The sequence below is a fragment of the Nicotiana tabacum genome, chromosome 5 (genome assembly GCF_000715075.1).
Source record: "Nicotiana tabacum cultivar K326 chromosome 5, ASM71507v2, whole genome shotgun sequence".
NCBI classification, from domain to species: domain Eukaryota; kingdom Viridiplantae; phylum Streptophyta; class Magnoliopsida; order Solanales; family Solanaceae; genus Nicotiana; species Nicotiana tabacum.
In genome coordinates, this window is record NC_134084.1 from 42945347 (window position 1) to 42970661 (window position 25315).

Consider the following 25315-nt stretch of genomic DNA (forward strand, 5'->3'; position numbering starts at 1 on the left):
TCTAATGAATTGACATTAAAATTAAGTAAATTTTTGCAGAATCATCTTAGGTCTCCAATAATGGATATGCACTAATAAAGTTGACTTCTACAAATTACAAGCGAAGTTTCAAATGGTAGTGACAATTACAAAATATAAGAAAGAGAGAAAGTACCCTAAGAATGTTACTAAACTTGTTGAAACAACACCTTGGATATATGAAAGTCGATTACTTCCTCAGTAATATGTGTAGTGTAATAAAAGGTCTTCGCAACTGCAAAAAATATTTGCTTAATGTCTTGATTGACGTTGCTTGAGTAGTTACCAAAAACTAGGTTTACAAGAGCTTGCATGTCTAATTCAATGTCAGTGGCCTTTGAGCTGCCAGTAGTCCTACTACACCATTGGTCAGCAGATATCTAACAATGTTTTAGATGCAAACAAGAAAAAAAATAGAATTAGAAAGCTATAAACAAAAAGGAAATTAAGACATGATTATTCATAAGTATAATTTCAATTCACTAGAAATGTAAACAATTAAAATTTACACTATTAGATCAGCTAAAAGATACTGCAACTATAAGTAATCATTTATAATAAGTTGGATTAGTAATATGTAAAATAAGGTTGGTTCGCTAAAATACACGATAGTGTAAAAAGTTAGGTAACCTGTTATTACAGGATAATATTTAATGATAACACAAATTTATACATCATGTTATTTATTAGGTAAATGCAGGTAAAAATATTAACTAATAATATCGCAAAAATGGTAATTAACCTGCTATCACAAGTTATAATAATTTTAATATCTTTGTATTGTCCATATATATAACTTAAAACAAAACTATATACATAGTGATTCTAACCTTGTCGTTTTGGAGCTCATTAAGCATGCGGCATATTTTATTGGTCAGGATGGATAGGCTATTGTACTCTGCATCAAATAGTATTTCATCATGTTTCATATGGCCAGCTGAAAGATAAATTGTCTGCACTAGCAACTCTGCTTCTTCTTGGCAGGTATTCTTCTCCTCCCTCAAGGACATCAACCATGTTTCCCACTACATCCAAAAGAAAATAAATAAGATCACATATCATAGGATGAATTTGAATTTTGGGCATCATTGGTTAGTTTCAGAGGTTCTCGTCCTGTTTGCAAAGGCGAATTTAAGATATAAAATCAATGAGTATAGAAAAAATATGTTACCTTATTATGTGTATACATTTTAAATTTTTATAAATATTTACATAGTTAGAGCTAAAATAATAGATTCGGTTGAACTCACAAAACTCATCAAAAATCTGCTTCTCTTTGTTTTGATTTGTTTCTTCCTTAGTTAAACGGATAAAGTGAATGATGAATCTAATCACGAGTAAGACTGCTGCCTTTTATTTCGTAAGTGTAAGTTTTGATTTTCATCAAAACTTTATCTTTTCCTTACCCTCTTCCAGACCTCTTGTTAGGAAAGTTTGTGAGTTAACCAGCATACAACTACAACAAAGCAAATTGAGAAGAAAAAATTACACAAGGAATCAATGAGCTTCGGCTTAGCCTAATCCTCAGGGCAGAAGCATAGAGAATTTTTCATTATGAATGAAAAAAATAAATAGTACAATACACTATAAAGAATCACTACCTATAACCTCCATATGTAGATCCCAAGTAGTCTTAAACTTATAACATAATGGTTTTCCTAATCCTACAAGGACAATAGATTTTTTCTTTCTCAAATCTATTAGAACAATGAGTTTTCTAAATATACAAGGAAAAAAGTTCAAAATCCAAATAACAAATCTTTCTCTTGACTTGAATTTTCTTCATTAATAGGTACAACGCCTCTATGTCTTGCCCTCAGCCCTCACAAGGGCTTTATCCATTACTGTACATTAACTAAGTTTAGACTTGATCATTCAAAGTCAAAAGAGAAATTAAATTCCTCCTCATCCGAGGAACATGCCAATATTCAATGATTCCAATAATTCTATCGAACATTCTTAATCTAATATTACCAATCGCTTCTAGCGATAACAGATTATTATTTTCTAAGTAAACAATCTTTCTCATCTGCTTATACCTTTCTTGTGTGGACACACGCGGAAAGTTATACTAGAATCAAAAATCGAAAGATTTTGCCCATGACTAGAACTCGGCATAGACTTCCCCTACATAGTCATTATTATTAGAATTGTTACCAGTATAAATAATATTTGCAAAATTGTCTACTTTTTATTTTTTTTTCTATTTCAGCTTCTTCTCCTATAGTAACTCTGCTCCTGCAATTACGGCAGTTCTGCTCCTTGCTCTAGACTTCGATCTAGCGTTAGACTTTTTCCTATTAAGGTCTTTCTATTGTGTTCTTTCTCTATTTACAAGATCCTCGCCCTCAGTTCCGCTATCCGGAAAGCTTTTTTCAATTCTTTAGATTTTAGTACATTACTAACATCATGTAGTGAAATACTGTCTTTTTCAAATAGCAATTTATCAGAAAAAATTCGAAAGATAGTGGTCAAAAATATAATACAACCAAGGCTGCATCCTCCCTCTCAATTTTGTTATATCGACGTTCTTCAGGTCCATTATAATTGAATTAAGCTCATCAAGGTGAGTTTTAACATGTGTACCTTCGTTCATATGGAGATTATACAATTTCATTTTCAAATAGAGGCGATTTGTCTGCGATTTCTTAGAATACAAATCTTGCAGCTTTTTTCATGCTGGTGCTGCAAAAATTCTCAATTTTTCGAAGAGAGCATTTTGTAACTTTCGTGAATATCCACATTCAAGGCCCTCTCCTTCAGGTCTACCTCTGACTCTTTCATCTTTTCAGAAAAATCCTCATCAATTGCTTTCTATAACACCCTTATAAAACCAAGGATGTTCTCTTCCTAACCTTCCATACACTTAAACTAGATCCCATATCGGATTTCTCTCCGTACTTTTTAAAGATTATGAAGATATTTTAACCGTAGAATATTTGTAGAAATCCTAGCTTGCTCTGATACTAATTGTTGTGGAAGATCGTGAGTTAACTAGCACACAATCACACACAAAGAAGATTGAGAAGACAAATAACACAAGGATTTAACGAGGTTCGGCTAAGCCTAATCCTCTGGCAGAAGTGGAGAAAGATTTCCAATATGAATCATGAGAAGAATAGCGCAGTACAATACAAAAAATCTCCACTTACAACCTCTATATATCGATCCCAAGTAGTCCTAAACATATAAGAGATTAATTTTTCCAATCCTACAAGGGCAATAAGATTTTTTCGAAATTATTAGAACAATGGATTTTCAAATAATTCAAAAAAAAAAATCCAAGACACAAAAAATACATCTCCTGTGTTACCCCAAGAAAATTACTGGAAAAAATATATGGATAAAAAGTAGTGTAATTGGTAAAGTTACTATTTGTGCTTTATCATGTTATTCGTGTCTCTTTTGTGATATAATAAGGTACAGTAAAAGGCCTTGTATATACTCACTGCATTGTGTAGTTGGTGATGGATCTCTCTGCCGAGGTCTTCATATGTTGCTTTCGAGAGTTGGTGCAAAAACTGACGAAGATTATTGAGAACCATCTCTTTTGTTTTATTACTGCAACGAAAAAGAAAATTGTCATAGCTAGGTTAAATATCTAATCAGCTCAGCAATCAGCTATGGTAACTTTTTGCGTCCTATGTGATAAGAAATCAGAGAAATTAGAGATGCCTATGTAGGGACGTAGTTGGAAGATGGAACTAAAGTAACTCTAGTTTGACAGAAATGTTGGTGGTTAGGATAGATGATGTAGTGATCTTTGGTATTAGATACATGTTTGGTGGCAGAACCTATGACCTAAGGGGATTCAAAAAAAAATTTTAGGATGTCGCCCTTGAAATTTAAACCTATGACCTAAAGAAACTTTAGAACCCTCTTCACTACAACAATTCAACAAGCTAACTGTGGTTCAACAATTCAACAAGCTAACTGTGGAACTTGTACTCACTACTGGTGGTTCAAATGATTCAAGGAAAAGCAAAACCACCATAGAGGCTTCACAAGGACATAGCAGCTATCAAAGAAAAGATATGATATAGAAACATTAAAGTATGTCATTACTTCAGGGAAGGAAACACTGTAGCTGATTCACTTGCAAAACATGCAACTACCATCATGGAGGACAAGATATACATGCAAGACAATGATCTGCCTTGGGAGACAAAAGGATATCTGAGAATGGACAAACTCCAAATGCCTTCCTTCTGGATTAGAGCAACCAAACACCCAGGATGGTTCTTGGAACCACCATAGCCTGTTACTGATAGCTGGTAGGATCACATGGAAGACACATTACACCAGCTAGCACAAGTTTAATTTTTTGAGAAATTAGGCTTTCATGTCACTATGTACTGAATGGATTTCCATTCCTTTTGAACAAGGAGGTCAGGCCTAGCCCCCCTCCATTGTAATTGTTTTATCTGGAACCGTGGATTCAATTTTAAAAAAAAAAAAATCCTCTTCACTATAATATTTGAATTTTCTTCATATCAAAGAGATTCAACAGGTCACATATAACCAACAAAAACTATTTTGTCGCATTTGCATAGTATAATTTTATAACGAAGTTGAACCCCCTCCGTACTACATAGTTCCGCCATTATGGCTAGCACCTTGGGGTAGAATCTTGTAGTCAAAGTATAAGCCTAAATGAATCATGTTTGGGTTATTGAACAAGTATTGATGTAAATTGAATATCTTGGTGTAGATATTGACTTGTTAGCAACCTTAGAAAATCGAGGGTGAAAAGCAAGTTAAGGTTTATTTAGACTTAGTATATAACAGTCCAACCAACTAGTGATATTGTCCGCTCTGGACCTAGGCCCTCACGGGTTTAAATATGCGTCATTAAGGTCTAAGACTTATTAACTTATATACCCAGCACCCCTCTTGTGTTTTGCCGATGTGAGACTCTATCCAAAATCTGGGGTGTTACATACACCCCCTTTTATGGACTCAGCGTCCTCCCTGAGATTTGCCCCACTGTATGAGATTTGACTAGACTCAGCATTGAGGTTTGCCCCCCTAACCGGGATTTGCCTAAACTCAGTTCAATTCTGATCCACCATCTGCAAAGCTGACACAAGAGTGGCTCTGATACTATCTGTAATAGCCCAGCCCGCTGCTGATATTGTCCGCTCTGGGCCTCACGGATTTAAAATGCGTCATTAGGATCTAAAGCTTGTTAACTTATATACCCACTATCCCTCTTATGTTCTACCGATGTGAGACTCTGTCCAAAATTTAGGGTGTTACATAGTACCTCTTGGGGCATTTCTTCTGCAAATTCATATGTTTGAAATGGTTTAGAAACCTGATACTAATAGAGAATCCTAACTTGTGGGACGCGCGGATTAGAGTTGTACTGTTATTTTACATTATGAATTGCTTAACTGTTAGTATTTGATTTTATATTTCATGAAACAGGACGAATTTATGCTTTTGAAGCATAAAGGTTTTGCAATAAGTTTATTTCTCATTTGGTAAATGATTTGACATATTTTACATTTATATATGTATTAAGATGTATTGGATTGTCACAAGTGCCAAGATGTGATGAAAATATATTACTCTGAGGTTATTGGTTTATTTTAAACTAATAATTTAAAGTACTGGGATGGAGAGTGTACCTATTTTTGCTCATGTCATGAAAACCCTTGAGTTCCATCAACAATGAATTTCTAGTGGTCCAATCGGTGGCTTCTTCATTGAAGTAGGATGTAATCATCTTACATATTATACGAGATTTAGCCCATGCAAGTCGTTCCCTTGACTTTTCTACCTCAAATGTACTTGCAGCAGCTAAGAAATAAGAAACTAGGAGGTATTTTTTGCTTATTCCAAAATGTTGGAAATTGCACTTCTCGTACCACCTGTTCATGTGACATATGGAGCAAAATTATTAAGAAGATTAAAAGGCTGGCATTTAATAATTTATGAACATATAGAAGAAAGTTTCAAGTGCATACTCTTGCATAATCAACCACTCAAATCGATGTTGACTTTGGCATCTGTTGTAATCTAATTTTGCAGCTTGTAAATATACATTGTTGCTTACATCGGGCATTCTATATTGGCGAACAAGTAAGTAAAATTATCGTACGTGAGAGAATTGACACAACTTTTATATCTTCATAACGAGATGCAAATGCAACCTTGTTTACTGCTTCCGTTGAACTCATTAATTTCGACAAAGAACTTGCGTAAACACATGTAAAAATTTAGTAAAGTTTGAATAAATATTATATTCTGAACACATATTTTAAAAAATGCAATTAATTAAATGGTAATAACTTAAAGATTAAAATTATCAAATCTAAATTTTGGATCCGCCCTTGTGTATTGGGCAATTGGAAAAACTATTATTTGTTTGAAATAACTTTTGGCAGGACTAGAATGTTGCAGTTTTACTAAGTGAAAAGCTCTCTAGCTAGTTCTTATCTTTGAATAGCTACATTATGTGCAGTAATAAAAACTAATTCGAAGTAACATGAAAACAGTTTAATCGTGTGGGAACCTGAAAACATTATTGACACAGGAGAAAATAAAGTTTCGCAACACATTTAAAGAGGTACCTGTACAACGTCTTGCCAATCCAAATATCATCTGCTCCACCATACTGTTCGATGTATAGCCTAGATTCTACCCGAGGTAAGCTAGCATACCATGGAAATTCTAGTGCATATTGCATCTATGAACAAATGTTTGCACAACATATTTAGTAAATCACTCACTGTAAAGCAAGAGAGTATTAAATGTTGCAGCATCGATAGAAGATAACTTCTATACATTGGCAGTAAAGAATTATTACTCTATCAATGTATTTGAGCCCATTATAGCAAGTAACTTAGCTTATTTTCCAAATGAATTTGGTTTATATGCACAAAAAATGTAAAGAAACTTGTACACTACTAGGTAGTCAAAAGATTTCTACATGTAGCCCTCCATAAAGTGAGTTTTTCAATCTTGAAATAAGACGTGTTTCTTGCTACAAGTAACGGTACCATGACAGTGCAAAATTCATAACTTTAGTGAATATTAGTTAAACTGTTTCCAAGTTACTAATCTTAGCTTTTTATGGGAAGTTACCTGTAGTTAGCTTAAAATTAAGGTCTTTTTTCACTTTTAGCCTATGCCAGAAATTATTTTGCATTCGGTAACCGAAAAAGTGTATAAAATTTATATATATATATATATATATATATATATATATATATATATATATATATATATATATATCGGCTATTATTTTGAGAGCGGCTATACAACGTCATTTTTCCATAATTAACATGCTAGTGTAAAAACTAATTTTACATTATCAATGCACAGAAGTTAAATTCCTTTTTCATATTTACCTCCCCGGGGATGTCCTTAGCTATAACCCATTTGTCTGAGGATTGGTTGTTCGCAAGACATTGCTGCAAGAAATTGTAGGTAAAATTCTTTGCCTCCTCAAGAATCTTTTCTCCTGGGAATAAAGCTTGGGAACATCTATAGAGATTATACATAGCTGTTGGTGACTTGTTTAATTCACCTCTTAGACAAAAGAATTGATCACCATCTTTGAACTTGTTTAGCACATCTGTGACAGATAAGAAATTGTATTAAGCCATCAAATGCTAAAATTCTGCAATATTACTAAGGTACTTAGAGCTATGGAGCATCAAACAAGGTTCAAATGCGATATAAGGAATTAGAAAGGACATAAGATATATCACCCTCTTATGACTATTATTGAACCGACGGATTCAAGATTCTTAAATAATGGGTGCTCAACGGTCTTTAACTAAATATCTACTCTCTATGATGGGTTCTGTCAATATTTTTGTATATTAGTACTAGTTTCCAACATAAAAATATACAGTTTCGGTAAACACAATGGGTGCTTGAGCACCTATGAGCTTCAATGTAGATCCGCCACAATTGTAATAATTTGCTTGAAACTGACAAGGCAACTGTTATGCACATTTAATAGTGAGAGGCCGAAAAATATACAGATTCTCTAGCAAACGAATGTCACGGGTGACAAATATGTCGTAGATGTGTTAGTATGAGAAGATGCGCTCAAGGAAAGAAGATTGATGCTTCAAGCATTCAATCACTTCTCTGACGTCTCAGGTCTTAAAGCCAATCAAGAAAAGAGTTCCTTGTATATAACTGGAGTCTCACAAGCACTGAAGGAGCAAATTTTATCTGAGACAGCAATTTTCATTAGGGGAGATCCCATTTAAATAGTTTGGAGTACCTCTATCCTCTCGGAAGATCAATATGCATCAGTGTCTTCCACTGGTAGAGAGGATGACAGCCAGAATCAGGTCTGGTCAACAAAATTCTTATCATATAGTGGTAGAGTGCAATTAATCAAGTGTGTGCTATTTGAAATGCAAACTTACTAGGCTCAAGTATTCCTACTGCCAAAAAAAGTGCTACAACTATTCACTAGTGTTTGTAGAACCTTCTTGTGGGATGGGAATGCTCAAGCATCTAACAGAGCTTTAGTGGCTTGGGAAAAATTATGTATGCCAAACTCTAATGGGGTTCTAAACATAATTGATTTCTTCACATGGAAAAAGGCAGCTATTTGTAAGCTGCTTTGGGTAGTATCATCAAAAAAAGACACTCTTTGGGTCAAGTGGATCCACAACTTCTATACAAAAGGCAAAGAACTGAGTAGTATGAAGACTCCACAACAAGCATGCTGGATTGTAAGAAAGATAATTGATGCTAGATAGTGGTTGCTAGGTGGTGGCCCTCAACATCAATTGCAGAAATTTGTCCAAGGCGGAAAGCTTAGTATCAAGAAGGTATATCTATCTCTCACCTCCCCAATACCACAAAATAGAGTGGAAGTGTCTGATCATGAAGCCAATGCTACCACAACATCAATTCATTGTTTGGCTTGCAGTACAAAAAAGATTAGCTACATCTGATCGATTAGAAAAATGGAAGGTACATTTTCCTAAGGAGTGTGTATTATGTAACACTCGTACAGAGGAAACCTTAGCTCACCTCTTCTTTGCTTGTACATTCTCTGCTACTATCTGGAATGGATGGGAGAGCACATGTAATTGAGAACATGGACAGAGGAAGTTAAGTGAATAACCAGGAAAGTGAACAACAATAGAGTGCGAACAGAAGTGTTGGGTTGACTCTTTGCTGAAACAATATATCACATTTGGGGGGAACACAATGCTCAAAGATTCCAACAGAAGCAACAGCACACCAAGCAGATCATTAGGGAGATTGTACTCCAACTACACATTTGAGGACAACAACAAAGTAGATGGGGGAAGATACTAAATAGCTTAGATAGCTTTCCTTGCTAGTCATAGTGGATAGATATAGAGTTTAATTCTGTCTATGTGATAGATAGAATATGAAATAGAGGCCTTGTTCTTATAGTCCAAAAAGAACAAGCGGATGTAAATATATACTTGGTTAAATAAAATTTTAATGTTTGACCAAAAAAATAGAGTTTTTTCTCCTAGTATACTTAAAACATGCAATTTAAAAAATACTTTTAAAAAGTTATTTAATCTTCTCCCATGTACCAAAAAAGAAAAAAAAAGAACTAATTAAGGTAATCATTTTCCATTGACTTGCCTGGACTAACATCAAATCCGTGTAGCCTTAGCAACCTAATAGCCATGCATGTATCATCGACATCACAAAAGTTTGAATTTCTTCCTCCAAAAATTCCAATCTCCTCGTTCCAATATCTGAAGTTCAACAAATAAAATAAACTTGTCGTACAAATTGCTCAAAATTGATGATTCTATGCTCTTGATTATGTGAATTAAGAAAATAAAAAAGAATTATGTTGCTCCTTTTGTTTACCTGCTCACATGATCTAACAGTTGTTTGAATTCTTCCGCAAAATAATAAGAGATTCCAAGGCGTTGTAATCGATCAATTGCCCAAAGTCGTGCTTGCATGTCAACTGGGTAACTATGTGGCACTAAACATAATAAAATTGGAAGTAAATATACACACGTTACCGTGAATTCAAGAAGAAAATTACTCCATTTGTTTCATTTTATATGACACTCTTTTATATTTGTTTATTAAAAAAAATGCTCCCTCCATTCCAATTTATGTCAGCCTGTTTGGTTACGCGCGAAATTTAAGAAAAAATGAATACTTTTAGAATTTGTGGTACTAAACAAGTCAAAATCAAGGTTGAAAGTATTTGTGTGGTTATTAAAGTTTCTCATTAAGGGTGAAATTATAATTTTTAAGTTAAATTGTTTCCAAATTTAGAAATGGGTCATTCTTTTTTGAACGGACCAAAAAAAAAATGGATTCACATAGAAATGGAGGGAGTACCTTTTACATTTACTAACATTTTAACTTATACATTGTCGCAGAGATGCCATGACATTATTTCTTAAATAAAATGAAGGGGGGGGGGGGTATGTATTTGTATGTTTTCTGTTATTAGACTTGAAACTTTTATAGACCTAATTATATATTAAACCCGTTTGAAACATTACAAAAGAAGCGTTATACGTACCTCCTCCATTACACTTTTCAACAACGTTTTGAAGAAATCCCAAACACTTTTGATCATTTGTTTCCATGAATGCAATGGCAGTAGATGCAGGGGATGTTAAGAATGAGCCATCTTGCATTTGAAGCTTCAAAAGCCTTTGCCAGTCCAAGTCCCTTAATCCTTCTAATGAAAACAATACTGTTGTCGGAATCGTATGGATAACATCTTTAGGGATTCTGCAATAGGATGTGTGACTGTATATGACTTATATATTAGTCAGCCAATGTCGGGAAAATGCAAAGATATTAAGACATAATATAATTACATAATTAAAAGCGAATTCTATATCTAAAGGATGAGTTAGCCACACAATTTAATTAACATGATAGAATACTAAACAAGAGATTGTTGAAGTTTGGCAAAATGCCAAAGTCCCACATTGGTTGGGAGTTAAGTTTGGGGGGGATTTTTCCCCTATAAAAGAAGGCCTAATGTTTAGGATTGAGACACACCTCTCATTTGCCTTCTCATCTGTTTAAGGCATTTGTATCTTCTCTCTTTAGTATTATTTCACTTGTATTTTTGGAGTGGAATAAAATATTGGTTGTGTCCGAGGAGTAGGCAAAATTAGCCGAACCTCGTAAATTCTGGTGTTCCCTTTATTATTGCTTTATTGTCTTATTTATTATTTGGTGGCTGTCATAATTTTTGGTATAGTAGTTGTGACTTATTCACACTCTATACATTTGGCTTCCGCAACAATTGGTATCAGAGCCAAGGTACTGTCTAAGTATGCTCTGTGGTTGCAGCATAGTCTGATCTTCCACATCAGAAAAGATTTATCTTGGTAACTGAGTCAAGGTTCTGTCTGAGTATGCTCTGTGGTTGCAGCTTAGTCTGATCTTCCACACCAGAAAGGAAATAATCTTGATTTGTGTCGTCAGCTATTAAATAATATTTGTGTCAAAGATGGGAGACAATAAACAAGAAGAATCTACATCAAGTGTCAACAATACGTCATCATTGGCATCTTCGCTTATGACAAGAATTGTGTCAAATGCGAAATTTGCGATCGAAATATTTGACGGGTCCGGACATTTTGGGATGTGGCAAGGCGAGGTTCTAGATGTCCTTTTTCAACAAGGGCTAGATCTGGCCATTGAAGAAAAGAAACCAGATGTTATTGGAGAAGAAGATTGGAGAATTATCAACCGTGTTGCTTGCGGTACCATTCGATCCTACCTTGCTAGAGAGCAGAAATATCCATACACAAAGGAAACTTCTGCAAGTAAATTATGGAAAGCACTGGAGGATAAACTTTTGAAGAAAAACAGTCAAAATAAATTGTACATGAAGAAGAGACTGTTTCACTTCACCTATGTTCCTGGTACCACAATGAATGAACATATCACCAGTTTCAATAAGTTGGTTACAGATTTGCAAAATATGGATACAACTTATGATGATGGTGACTTGGCCTTGATGTTGTTGGCGTCACTTCCTGATGAGTACGAGCACCTTGAAACTACTCTACTCCATGGAAATGACGAAGTTTCTCTCAGAGAAGTTTGTTCGGCTTTGTACAGCTATGAACAAAGAAAGCGAGAAAAACAGAAGGGCGGAGAAGGAGAAGCACTATTTGTGAGGGGTCGTCCTCAAAATCAAACGAGGACAAAGAAGGGAAGATCCAAGTCAAGATCCAGACCCAGCAAAGATGAATGTGCCTTTTGTCGAGAAAAAGGGCACTGGAAGAAAGACTGTCCGAAGTTGAAGAATAAGGCCAAACATAACAATGGAAAGGCCATTATGGATTCAAATGTAGCTGATTGTGATGATTCAGACTTCTCATTAGTTACAACAGAGTCATCAACATCATCAGACATATGGTTGATGGACTCGGCTTGTAGCTATCATATGTGTCCCAACAGGGACTGGTTCATGGAATTTCAAGAAGGAGAATATGGAGTCATCCACACAGCGGATAACAGCCCTCTTACCTCATATGGCATTGGTTCAATACGATTAAGGAACCATGATGGAATGATCAGAACATTGATAGATGTTCGATATGTACCGGATTTGAAGAAGAATCTCATCTCTGTGGAGCCCTAGAATCAAAAGGGTTCAAAATCATTGCAGAAAATGGAGTGATGAGAGTATGCTCCGGTGCACTAGTGGTAATGAAGGCTAATCGGAAGAATAATAATATGTACCGCTATCGTGGCAGTACAGTTATTGGGACAGCGACAGTAACATCCAGTGACGACAAAGAGGCAGAAGCAACCAAGCTATGGCACATGCGCTTGGGACATGCTGGAGGAAAATCCTTGAAAACTCTATCAGATCAAGGATTGTTAAAAGGAGTAAAGGCTTGCAACTTGGAGTTTTGTGAGCATTGTGTCAAAGGGAAACAGACAAGGGTTAAATTTGGTACAGCGATCCATAATACTAAAGGCATTTTGGATTATGTACACTCTGATGTTTGGGGTCCTTCCAAAACACCTTCATTGGGTGGGAAGCACTATTTTGTAACCTTTGTTGATGATTTTTCTCGAAGAGTGTGGGTGTATACAATGAAAAACAAAGATGAAGTGCTGGGAATTTTTCTCAAATGGAAGACGATGGTGGAGAATCAAACAGGCAGGAGGATCAAGTGTATTCGCACAGACAATAGAGGTGAATACAAAAATGATCATTTCAATAAGGTCTGTGAAAATGATGGCCTCGTCCGACACTTCACTGTTAGACATACACCACAACAGAATGGAGTGGCAGAACGTATGAACCAGACCTTGCTGGAGAAGGTACGGTGTATGTTGTCCAATGCTGGCTTGGGCAAAGAATTTTGGGCTGAGGCAATTACATATGCATGCCACCTCATTAATCGTCTACCATCTGCTGCTATTGATGGCAAAACACCATTTGAAAAATGGTACGGAAAACCTGCTGTAGATTATAACTCTTTGCACGTGTTTGGCTCAACTGCATATTATCATGTGACGGAGTCAAAATTGGATCCAAGGGCAAAGAAGGCTATTTTTATGGGAATTACTTCTGGAGTCAAAGGATATCGCTTATGGTGTCCTATGACAAAGAAAGTAATATTCAGCAGAGATGTTACCTTTGATGAATTTGCTATGGTAAATAAGGTAACAGAAGATACCAAACAAAATGAAGGTGCTTCCAAGCAGGTGGAGTTTGAGGGAAAATTTATTTTTCCTACACAAGAAGCAGAGGAGGAAACAAATGAAGATTACCCTCTGGAAGGAGATCCAGTAGAGGATATTCCAACTCAGGAATCTCAACAACAACTTGAATCAATAGCAACCAGCAGGCCAAAAAGAACAATAACGAAACCTGTTCATCTCATAGAGACGGTTGCTTGTGCAACCTCAATTGTAGCTGATGATGTTCCTACTACTTATAAAGACGCTGTTCAAAGTTCAGAAGAAGATAAGTGGAGGATTGCCATGAATGATGAGATACAGTCCCTTCATCAGAATCATACATGGAGATTGGCCAATCTGCCGAAGGGAAAGAAAGCAATTGGGTGCAAATGGGTATTTGCAAAGAAGGAAGGATTTCCTAACCAAGTAGATGTTCGCTACAAAGCAAGATTGGTGGCCAAAGGATATGCTCAAAAGGAGGGAATTGATTACAATGAAGTGTTTTCTCCAGTTGTAAAACATTCCTCCATTAGAATTATGTTGGCTTTGGTAGCACAATTGGATTTGGAACTAGTTCAGATGGATGTAAAAACTGCGTTTTTACATGGAAACTTGGAGGAGGAAATCTACATGACTCAGCCTGAAGGATTCAAAGTTGCTGGAAAAGAAAATATGGTGTGCAAACTTGAAAAATCGTTGTACGGATTGAAACAATCTTCTAGACAATGGTACAAGCGATTTGACGAGTTTATGTTGCGGCAAGGGTACAAGAGAAGCAAATACGATCATTGTGTGTATTTGCACAAGCTTAAAGATGGTTCCTTTGTATATCTTCTCCTATATGTTGATGATATGTTGATAGCTTCCAAGAATTCGGAAGAAATTGATAAGTTGAAGATTCAACTGAAGAAGGAGTTCGAGATGAAGGATTTGGGTGAGACAAAGAAAATTCTTGGCATGGAGATAATTAGAGATAGACGTTCAAAGAAACTCTGTTTATCTCAAAAGGAATATTTGAAGAGAGTACTTCAACGTTTTGGCATAGATGACAAGACTAAGCCAGTTAGTACTCCACTTGCTTCCCATTTTAAGCTAAGTACTACTATGTCGCCAATGGATGAAGCTGAACGAGAGTATATGTCAAAGGTACCATACGCAAATGCTGTTGGTAGCTTGATGTATGCAATGGTTTGCACAAGGCCTGACATTTCACAAGCTGTTGGAGTTATTAGCAGATATATGCACAATCCAGGGAAGGAGCATTGGCAAGCTGTGAAGTGGATTCTACGGTATATTCATAATACTGTAGATGTCGGGTTAGTTTTTGAGCAGGAAGACAATCAGTTTGTAGTTGGATATTGTGACTCAGATTTTGCGGGTGATATGGACAAACGAAGATCAACTACTGGTTATGTGTTTACTTTTGCAAAGGCACCAGTTAGTTGGAAGTCTACTTTGCAGTCAACAGTTGCTTTGTCTACAACAGAGGCAGAGTACATGGCTATTACAGATGCTGTGAAAGAGGCAATTTGGCTTCAAGGATTGCTAAAGGAGCTTGGTGTTGAACAAAAAGGTATCACAATTTTTTGTGATAGTCAAAGTGCTATTCAATTAGCGAAGAACCAAGTTTATCATGCAAGGACGAAGCACATTGATGTTCGGTATCATTTCGTACGAGAAATCATAGAAGAAGGTGGAGTCACGGTGAAGAAAATTCATACTACAGAGAATCCTGCTGATATGCTGACAAAGGTGGTGACTGCGGTCAAGTTTCAACATTGTTTGGATTTGATCAACATTGTTGAACACTGAAGATTGAAGATGAAGACACAACCAAAATTTGTTATTGAGAGAGAATTGAAAATGTGGAATTTTGCCAAGGTGGAGATTTGTTGAAGTTTGGCAAAATGCCAAAGTCCCACATTGGTTGGGAGTTAAGTTTGGGGGGATTTTTCCCCTATAAAAGAAGGCCTAATGTTTAGGATTGAGACACACCTCTCATTTGCCTTCTCATCTGTTTAAGGCATTTGTATCTTCTCTCTTTAGTATTATTTCACTTGTATTTTTGGAGTGGAATAAAATATTGGTTGTGTCCGAGGAGTAGGCAAAATTAGCCGAACCTCGTAAATTCTGGTGTTCCCTTTATTATTGCTTTATTGTCTTATTTATTATTTGGTGGCTGTCATAATTTTTGGTATAGTAGTTGTGACTTATTCACACTCTATACATTTGGCTTCCGCAACAGAGATCGTGTAATCAATCTCATTGTCACCCAAAGAGTAAAACAATACTTCCACATGTCTAGCCTATGAAAAGAAAATCAGGCTCAGCGTGTCGGGACATAATATGTAAAATTCATAAAAAAATATTTTCTAGATGAGATGATCACGACATTTTTTTTAAACCAGGAACCACTATGATGGTGGGGTTGTGCTTGAAGCGTAAGTTTCAAATGTAATGATCACGCTATTTAATATATTACCAAAGTATACAAGCAAAGGGGAACTCAGGACTTGGAGGTTGCGGATGCACTTTTGGATTCAACCAAAATCTGCTTTATATATAGGATGACCACTACTAATATATCATTATTTTCTAACGACATATACATATATATAGAATTTTTGCCGAACTTTACGGTTGTCTGTGCCCCTTTCTGTAGAGCATAGGTCTTACTCTGTATACAAGAGATGCTATGTTTAAATTTCACCATGACCCAATAAATAAAATACATTCACATGTTTGATTCATGAGAAAAGAACCAGACTCACGAATTAGGGAGCGTGGGTGAGATAAATAATTAAATAATTTATTTTATCTAACCGTTTGAATTATTAGATAAGATGGTAATGTACAAAAAGTAGTCAAATTACCTCGTAAACTTTGCCTCTCTCCTTGCATAAATTTCCATTAGGACTGGCACATCGTACGGTATGTCAATGTCTAATTTTTGAGCTTTCTCAAGGAGAGCAGGAAACACAAATTCAAATCCACAAGTCATGTTCTCAACTTCCCCGGTCTCTAGCTTGCTTAAGTTTTCTTTGATAAACATCACTCCTATTAAAGAAGAATATATAGCCCATGTCAGCAAAATTCAATATTCCAACCTTTTTCTTATATATAAATATTGTTTCATATAATGCATAAGACCACTATTTTTCTACTTTTCAGGAAAGATTAGAGAAGCTGATACTGATGGCAGCTCAGCTCTCTCAGCCCAGACGTGTTTTTGGAGTAGAATAAAATAAAATACTGGTTATCTAAACAAAAAGTCCTTTACCGTTTTAATCAAAAGAAGAAATTGACTTCAGGCGTATGAACTAGGAAATAGCATTAATATTGAGGCTTGGAATCGAACTGCTGACGTCAAGTTATAAACGATCCTTTACCACTAAACTATTCCTGTGAAAACCTGAATTTTCTAAACCGCCTCATATAGTATTTCAATCATCAGTATGACCTATAAGAAGTACAACAATAGCTACTTTTAAGCCCGCTATTTAAAATATATTCACAATTTACAATGCATTTAAAAATTAGCAAATTCACCCAAACTTCAGGATTAAGTATCCTGAATTTAGAAATTGAGGACTTAATGTCCTGAATTTTTGAGCTGCTAATTTGAAATTCAAGACTAAATGTCCTGAATTCCTAAACTACTAAGTTAAAATTCAGGACATAAGATTCGAACTTCTGGACACAATTTTCAAACTTTAGGACATGATGTCCTTTGAATTTTGAAATTTAAACTCTAGGACTTCAGGACTAAGTATCCTGAATTTGGAAATTCAGGACTTAGTGTCCTGAATTTTTGAGCTGCTACTTTGAAATTCAGGACTAAGTGTTCTGAATTTCAGAATTACTAATTTAAAATTCAGGACATAAGATTCGAACTCCAGGATACAATTTTCGAACTTTAGGAACCGATATCCTGAAGTTTGAATTTTAAGGTTTAAACTCTAGGACACTGTGTCCTAAAGTTTGAGCGAAATTAGCTAATCTTTAAATACATTTTAAACTGTGGATATATTTTAAACAACATGCTTAAAAATAGCTATCTAGTGTCATTTCCACTCAATTTTTACAGGGGAAGGCCGCCAAGGTAGCCTTCTACCTAGGCCTTCACCTGTCGCTAAGCGTCGCACTATAGCCTAGGCTTGGCACACCCACCTTAAGAAAAACAAAGAAAAATATTCCCTCCATTTAAAAAAGATCGACACTATTTCATTATTAATTTATTTCAAAAAGATTGACACATTTTCATATATCCTTAATGAAAAGCACATAACCACAAATACTATGACAGATTTTAGACCACAAGTTTTAAAAGTTTTACAGTCACACAAATGTTATGGCTTATTTAAAACCACATATCTCAAAGTCTTCATTTTTATTAAAGTTTGTGTCATGTCAAACTAAGACAATCTTTTTAAAATCAATGGAGTATATCTTTTGGAAATACTTATACGTAGTATTTATCTGTGACCTAGTAGCTACTAATATACAGAAGATAATTTTTTTTCATAAATTTATCAATTAATGATTATCATAAATATTTACCTATAATTACTTGTAATTAGAGGTGACATACAAAATTAAATTCGGAGATTGAAAATACTAGATATGCAAAATTTAAAGACTTTGAACTAATAATTTAGAAAAATACAGTAACTTTCAATTTTTATTTCAGAAAGTAAAGTATAAAAAGAAGTTTGGGTAATGTTGGGGGTCGGTTGTGCCGGTTATTAACTTTGGGTTGGTCGGTTCATGACCTATTTTGACCAGTCAAATTTGACCTCTAACCCGCTAATTTGCCACCTTTCTTATAAGCGATTCAGTGCGAAATTTTTTTTTATATTGTCAGTGAATAAAATTTAAAAATACCTAGGAATCATGTAAAACCAGTCATGAATAATATAACTTGAAAGTTCACCTTTGTTTCTTTTACGAAGGGATGTGTTCCATAAGGTCAATGCAACAACACATGCTAGTGTGTTCAAGAGACGATCATATATGCAGAATACAAGCTCCTCGCCCCATGAACCATCAGGAAGTTGATTGTCTTCGATCCACTTAAGACAAGATGGAAAAAGGGGTCTTTCGCTGCTTCCATTAATATTAGTATCACGAATAAAGGAAACCCAAGCTGTGTCATAAGGTGAGACACTTGACCTCCCATCTCCCATCGAACTCAACATATGTTTGATCTCCTCTGTCAAATTCTTGATCTGTATTGCTGTGGTTACCTATTGAGAAAAGCTGTTTTTAAGTATAACATGTATATAACTTCTATATTAATTCGAAGAACTAGTGAAACATTGAAAACTTATTTTAGGAGCGTTTCAACTAAATAATCTATTTCACTTACAAAACTTCAACTTGTTGTCTAAATTAAATTAATGTGCAACACAATGACCTCGTGATGTTTTGCTTAAGATGTGAAAAGAAAGAAAGAAAGATGATGAATTTTTTAAATTTCACGGTGACCATCAAAGAGCAGATATTTGGTGAGTTATGTGGGTTTAATTGAACCAGTTGCTTTTTTGCTTTAAACTGTGTGTATAAGTATAAAAACTTCAAAAAATATACATTTAATAAGATCATACAATAACAATATACCCAGTATATTCTCACAGTGTGAGATATTTAATACGATCATATTCATTTTAAATCTACTGATTCTATATCATGGATTTGCCTCTGCTGACCATAAATTAAACGTCTAATGAGCATCTTAAGTCTTAATATACGTATATTGCACCATTTTTAGAAACAATTTGTCACAAATTTGAAAAATGTAAAGCTAGTAAATAATTTTATTATCACCTGAATGTCTTCCTCTTCGTAGTTACCTGGGTAATCAGATTGTAGCTCATCCACATTACCTGAACAAAATGTCGATCATATAGAAAAACTTGCTTTCTGGTTTTATTTGTAAAGAAATTAATCTTTACGCAATAGATGCTCATACCAAAATTACTTGCAGCAATACGGGCACAATTGAAACGAACTGGTTTATGAACAAGCGATGAGCCTTTATTTTGGAACAACCAATTTCCTGAAAATATACAAAATAGAAAGACAATGGCTTAGTAATTATAATTAGTTATAAGCTATTACTATTAAGGTAAAAAAGACTATGTAATTGCCAGTATTCCGTCCTAATTCTTAAAATTTAAAATGTGCTAATGAGAGTGTACGTGAGGACGAACAGAGAACTTTGTCACTAATTGACTAAGTACCATCAATGGCGGAGGCAGGATAAAGGGAATCAAAAAAGAAAAAAAATTAAAAAATTAAATGAAATTGTAACTAGTGGGAATTGAATCAATGATCTCACAATTGTTCTGAACCCCCTTAACCACTAAGCTATGCTTTTGGACTATATCAAGGTGATTCAAAACATAATACAATATATAAAAATAAAACAAATTTTACCGTATATATACAATGTAATTTTTCGGCGAAGGAGGTTTGGGTGAACCCCTCCTGGCCCCCTAAATCCACCCCTGAATACAATACTTAAGCGGGTGAAATTAAAAAATAACCAGATTTACAAGTGGTAATTGAAAAATAGCTACAATTTCAAAAGTAATCGAAATTTAACCAATTTTCATGTAAAGATAAATCTAAACGAAAACACCGTTCAAAATCCGGTAAATATTCCAACATAATATACTGGAGTTCCAGTACAACATGGTGGACTTCCAGCATAATATATTGGAGTTTCAATATAATATGCTGGAAGTTTATACAAACGTGCTCCAACTTTCAGTATATTATGCTAGAACTTTCCGTGTATTGGAGTTCCAGCATAATATACTAGAAGTTCATACACAGGTGCACCAATCTCTAGTATATTATGCTGAAGTTTTTTGTGTTACGGAAAAATAGTGACTATTTTTTAATAACTTTATAACGATGACTATTTTTTAATTACCATTACAAAAACTGGCTCGCCCGTGCTATTTTCACTGCTTAAGCCACCTTATAAAGGTAGACCTCGCCTCCCCAGCCAATTATTAATATAGTAATAGACTTATGGAATATGTTACGAGTTTATGGTTATAATATATATCACACATGTTATATTTTATATACCAAAAGCACCTCGCATCCCCACCTAAATATTGTTTGTTAGATCTCTCCAACTCAATATCAAAGGATAAGATTAACTCGTTCTTTTACAAGTCAGAAAAAATATAGAGATATTAAACAAAATATTACTAATTGACTGTTCATGTTAGTGGTTAATAGAAGGCTGGGCTGTCAAATGGGAGGATGGACTCATTTTGAGCGGGTCAACATGAGCTGAGTCAATAAATAAATGGATTAATGACCCGTCCAAAATTATATGGGCTGAGATGGAGTAGGTCAAGATAGACTAAAATTTAGGTCATAACCCAACTCCGCCAACTCATACCAAATTTTAATTAATGTGTGTTGTTTTCTTATAAATTGTTCAATTATCAAGATTTTTTTATGGTCATATATAACATATCAAACAAAAAAGAATTATTTTAAAGATATTTTAGCAAAGTTACTCATGAATCTATTTGAGTTAAAAATCAACGAAATTTTAGATGGGCTGAGATGTACTGTATCAAGATGTGCTGAGTTCAACAACAACACAACCCAGTAAAATCCCATAAGTGGGGTCTGGGGAGGGTAGTATGTACGCAGACCTTACCCCTCCGAAGGCGTAGAGAGACTGTTTCTGAAAGACTCTCGACTCAAGATAATAAGAAAAACAAAAGGCAAGGAATAATGACCGACCCAATTTTTGATGGATTTTTTTTTGGGGGGGGGGGGGGGAGGGTTAAATGACTATTTTGCTCAAATTGTCGCCCCTAGAAGCTGCATAACTTGGGAACACTAATTATCAAGGGTAAGGAAAGTTCTCTATTTTGTGCACAAGGTAAAGAGTGTATTATTTTAAAACATTAAAAGCTCAGGCAACTTATGCATGTGAAATTTACTCTGAAACAGTTAAGCTTATCAACTATATTTTATAGGTTATATATCGTTATAGCATAAGAGACCAAAATGCAGTCACTACGATCAAATGCAAGATTAACTAATTCTTGCAGTAGTGCATGCTGAACATTTGTTAAACAAAAACTTTTAGGCTGAAATATAAGCGGACAGATGCTAGTCTCGGTAAATGGTCAAGCAATAATTTAATTGAAAAACATCGATCAAAGCAAGAAATATCGATCTCTCTTACTATTACTCACTATGTTTAGTTTATGCAATAATATTTGAATGAACGTGGAGTTTAAGAAAGAAAAAAAAGATTTGATGTATTAGGATAAAATATATTAAGAAAAAAGAAGAGAATATAAAAAGTAAAAGGTAAGTTTCTTTTCAATCATGGACAAATTTTTTATGTATTAAGGTCTTTAACGTAGATATTATTTGGGAAAATAGGAGCAATATTAACTTTTTTTTCCTTGTATATCTGACGAATTTCATTAATGGAAATATGTTTCACATTCATGCTTCTTGGCGGGAACTTACAATTCTAACGAGATGTACTATTAAAAGTAAGATATTTTGTACCTAATTAAATATATATTTTAATTATTAAATGTAGTTTTTAAATATTACACGAATAATATATTATTTGAGTAGGAAAAAAGTTCAAAATAATTTATATTTTCTATACGATCACAAAAGCATGAAATCTCAATAAATAATTAATTTTTTGAATTAATAATTTAGTAAAAAAATTAATTCATTTCTTTTTAAAAATCATTAGGTAAGTAAAATTATTTATCAAGTTGACAAAACTCTTAAATACATAAATTTATTCACAAAAAGAGCATCAGCCATGAAAGAAATAAAAAAAATAGAGAAAACATTTATTATAATATTAAAAGTTAAATTGCTAAAAATGCTAAGTTTGAAGCATTAAGGATGTAACATAAAATAAGAGGTATTCAAAAGAAGTTATCATTATTATTTTTCTTTAAATGATAGCTTTCTATAATTTTTAGTATAGTATTACATTGTTTTTTATAATTCAATATTAGTTATTTAAAACTTTATATTGTTATTTGTCAATATTTTTCTAGGAGCTATAGTTCTACCTCATCACTCACAAATTTCTAAAAGATCAAAAGATTCAAAATTTTTATTTATGCTATTATGTTTAAATAATTATGGTAAAATTAAATATTTTTTATGTGTTATTTGTTTATATTATTTGGTAATAAAGATAATAATAATTTTTAGAAGATATTTCACTCCTCATAAATCATAGTAAGATATATAAACACTTACGTGGAGTAGGATTTCTTTGTTTTATTAATTTTAGGAACTTATATTTTTTAATATTTAACTCAAACACATTATTTAATAATATTTACGTAATTTTTAAAATTTATATATTTATTGATATAGGTACACGTGCAAAGCGCGTACCCTAAGACTAGTTAATTAAAAAATGGAAAGGGCAAAAACGGACAATTTAACTCAAACGTAGCTCTTTATTTTTTTTTCCGGTATGAAGCAGTGTCAAACAAAAGTATTACTTCCAAGTTCCAAGTTCGGATTAAAACTTTTCTCTATATAAAAATAAAATCAAAGAAAACCCTTCCTCTTTGAGAATTGGGTGGGAGGATGAGCTTCTCCTCAGTAGTAGGTCGAATGAAAGACAAAAGTGCAGGACAGGAAAAATAAAAAAGAACCAATTTGACTCAACATTTTCTGACATAGTTCTGAAATTCTATTACAAAAATACCAAGATTCCATATATAGAGCCCGTTTGGACATAAGGAATTTTTTCATTTTCCTTTTTTTTTGAAAAATTTTACTTTTTCTTGAAATCAGTGTTTTATCATAAAATTTTCAATTTCAACTTGAAGATAGATTTTGAAATTTTTCGAAAATGTGAAAAACTCCAAAAAATTGTTTTTCAAAATTTTTACACTAATAAAAATATAAAATTATATTCATGTCCAAACACAACTCTAATTTTCAAATACCATTTTCACTTTGAAAAAAATTTCACTTTTATTTGAGACTTCACAATTCTTTATGTCCAAACGCCCACATAGTGTGGAAAAGTTGTCAACAGTATCCAAATATCAAAGCACCTAACTTTCTCTATCTTATGAAATTTTGTTCTAATTTCATGCAAGAATGTCGGATTTCATATTATTAGAAGCAAAAGGAAATGGGAAGTTATCATAAGAATAAAAAAATGGGGAACTCTACACGTCCTGTCGCCCATACACACACCTTTAATTTTTATACATTAACACTGTAAATTTTACATTATCAGAGATTCGTACATATACTACTCATAATAAATGCAATGAGAGACCTGAAAAATAAAACCCTTAGGCGCCATTTTGTTACCAGGATAAGGTATAATAATTGGGGATAAAATGTGAGATTATTTTATCAGGTGCTTGGATAGATTATTTATTTTGGTATAAGCAATTCCTAATTATTTATACCACGATTGTGATATTATTTTTATAACACACTCAAACACGAGATAGTAACCTCGAAATTGCTAATCTCGGAATAAAACAACAAAATGACAAATTACCCTTCTTCAAAGCTCTTTTTCCGAAATCCTTTAAATAAGCTTTTATATATATATATATATATATATATATATATATATATATGTGTGTATATATATATGTATGTATGTATATATGTATGTATGTATGTATATATATATATGTATGTATGTATAGTGGGAGATCCAAAATTTTGATTTCATAGGTCTAATATTTAAGTTCTTATCGTTGCATATATTGTACTTTTGAATTTGTGGGTTGAGCATGTAACAATTGTTGAAAGTTTATTAAATTTTCACAAATAAATATGCTTCGTATTGAGATTACTCAACAAATAAGATTGCATCCGCCTCTGCATGTATATCACATTTTTACTCCATCGAACCAATATATACTAATTTTTTTTTAAAAAACAAATCTTCTCAATGAAAGTATATACAAAATAATCTTGTCATTACATAATCTCTATTTTGTAATCCTCACATTATAATTTCAATATACTTAGGTCAAAAAACTAAATAATCTCTTGCAGTAAGATGATTAAAGTAACTTACTGGAGTGGCCGTGTTTAATAAACTCAGCTTGCTGCGTAGACAACAAAGTAGGATTGTTGAATTGATGAATTGTGCAGCAAACTCCATAACTGGATATAACCTGCATTTTCTGGTTGTTTTTAATATTATTCTTTCTCCAGAATATATAGTGGGGGGTGGGGTGTGGGGGGGGGGGGAGCGAGAATTAAGTTTTGAGAGAAAAAGGCACTCTGAGTTGTGATGCAATGGAAATGGTTTGAGCTGTTGGGATACTGCTCGCCTATTTATATACTGACTCTGCCTCTTCAGCCAATTCGATGTGTTCATTGTTTTGGAATCTTTTCCTCTTCAGCCTAATTCTTTTTCATCGTTTTGGAATTTGTACATGGAAAAAGGCGTCAGGTGCCCTCTAAATATATATTTCTATACCGTTTCCTATTAAAGTATATTTTAGTTATCATACTTTTGATCTGTTTTCTGACTTAAAATTAATTAATGGAAGACTATAGTGCCACGATCGAAAAAACCCACGACGTCATGATTGACACCTAACCCAACCCGCTA

At 33.9% G+C, this 25315-nt stretch overlaps 1 protein-coding gene across 3 annotated transcripts; it reads right to left on the minus strand.

Annotated features, from left to right (window-relative positions):
- On the minus strand, nt 1-24923 carry LOC107762978 (copal-8-ol diphosphate hydratase, chloroplastic-like). Of its 3 annotated transcripts, none has more exons than XM_075253502.1 (15): nt 24773-24923; nt 19652-19738; nt 19507-19565; nt 18614-18926; nt 16554-16737; nt 10535-10749; nt 9859-9979; nt 9625-9740; nt 7377-7603; nt 6597-6712; nt 5991-6089; nt 5652-5894; nt 3468-3579; nt 849-1043; nt 1-398 (listed from the first exon to the last, which is right to left on the minus strand). In XM_075253502.1, the coding sequence occupies exons 1-15, from the start codon at nt 24876-24878 to the stop codon at nt 168-170; spliced, it is 2424 nt and encodes an 807-aa protein (XP_075109603.1). In that variant the 5' UTR covers nt 24879-24923; the 3' UTR covers nt 1-167. The 3 variants fall into 3 exon arrangements, with proteins under 3 accessions (XP_075109603.1, XP_075109602.1, XP_075109604.1); XM_075253501.1 differs by having other exon boundaries at nt 2-398; nt 10535-10767; XM_075253503.1 differs by lacking the exon at nt 5991-6089 and having other exon boundaries at nt 2-398; nt 10535-10767.
- Nucleotides 24924-25315: the final 392 nt, after the last annotated feature.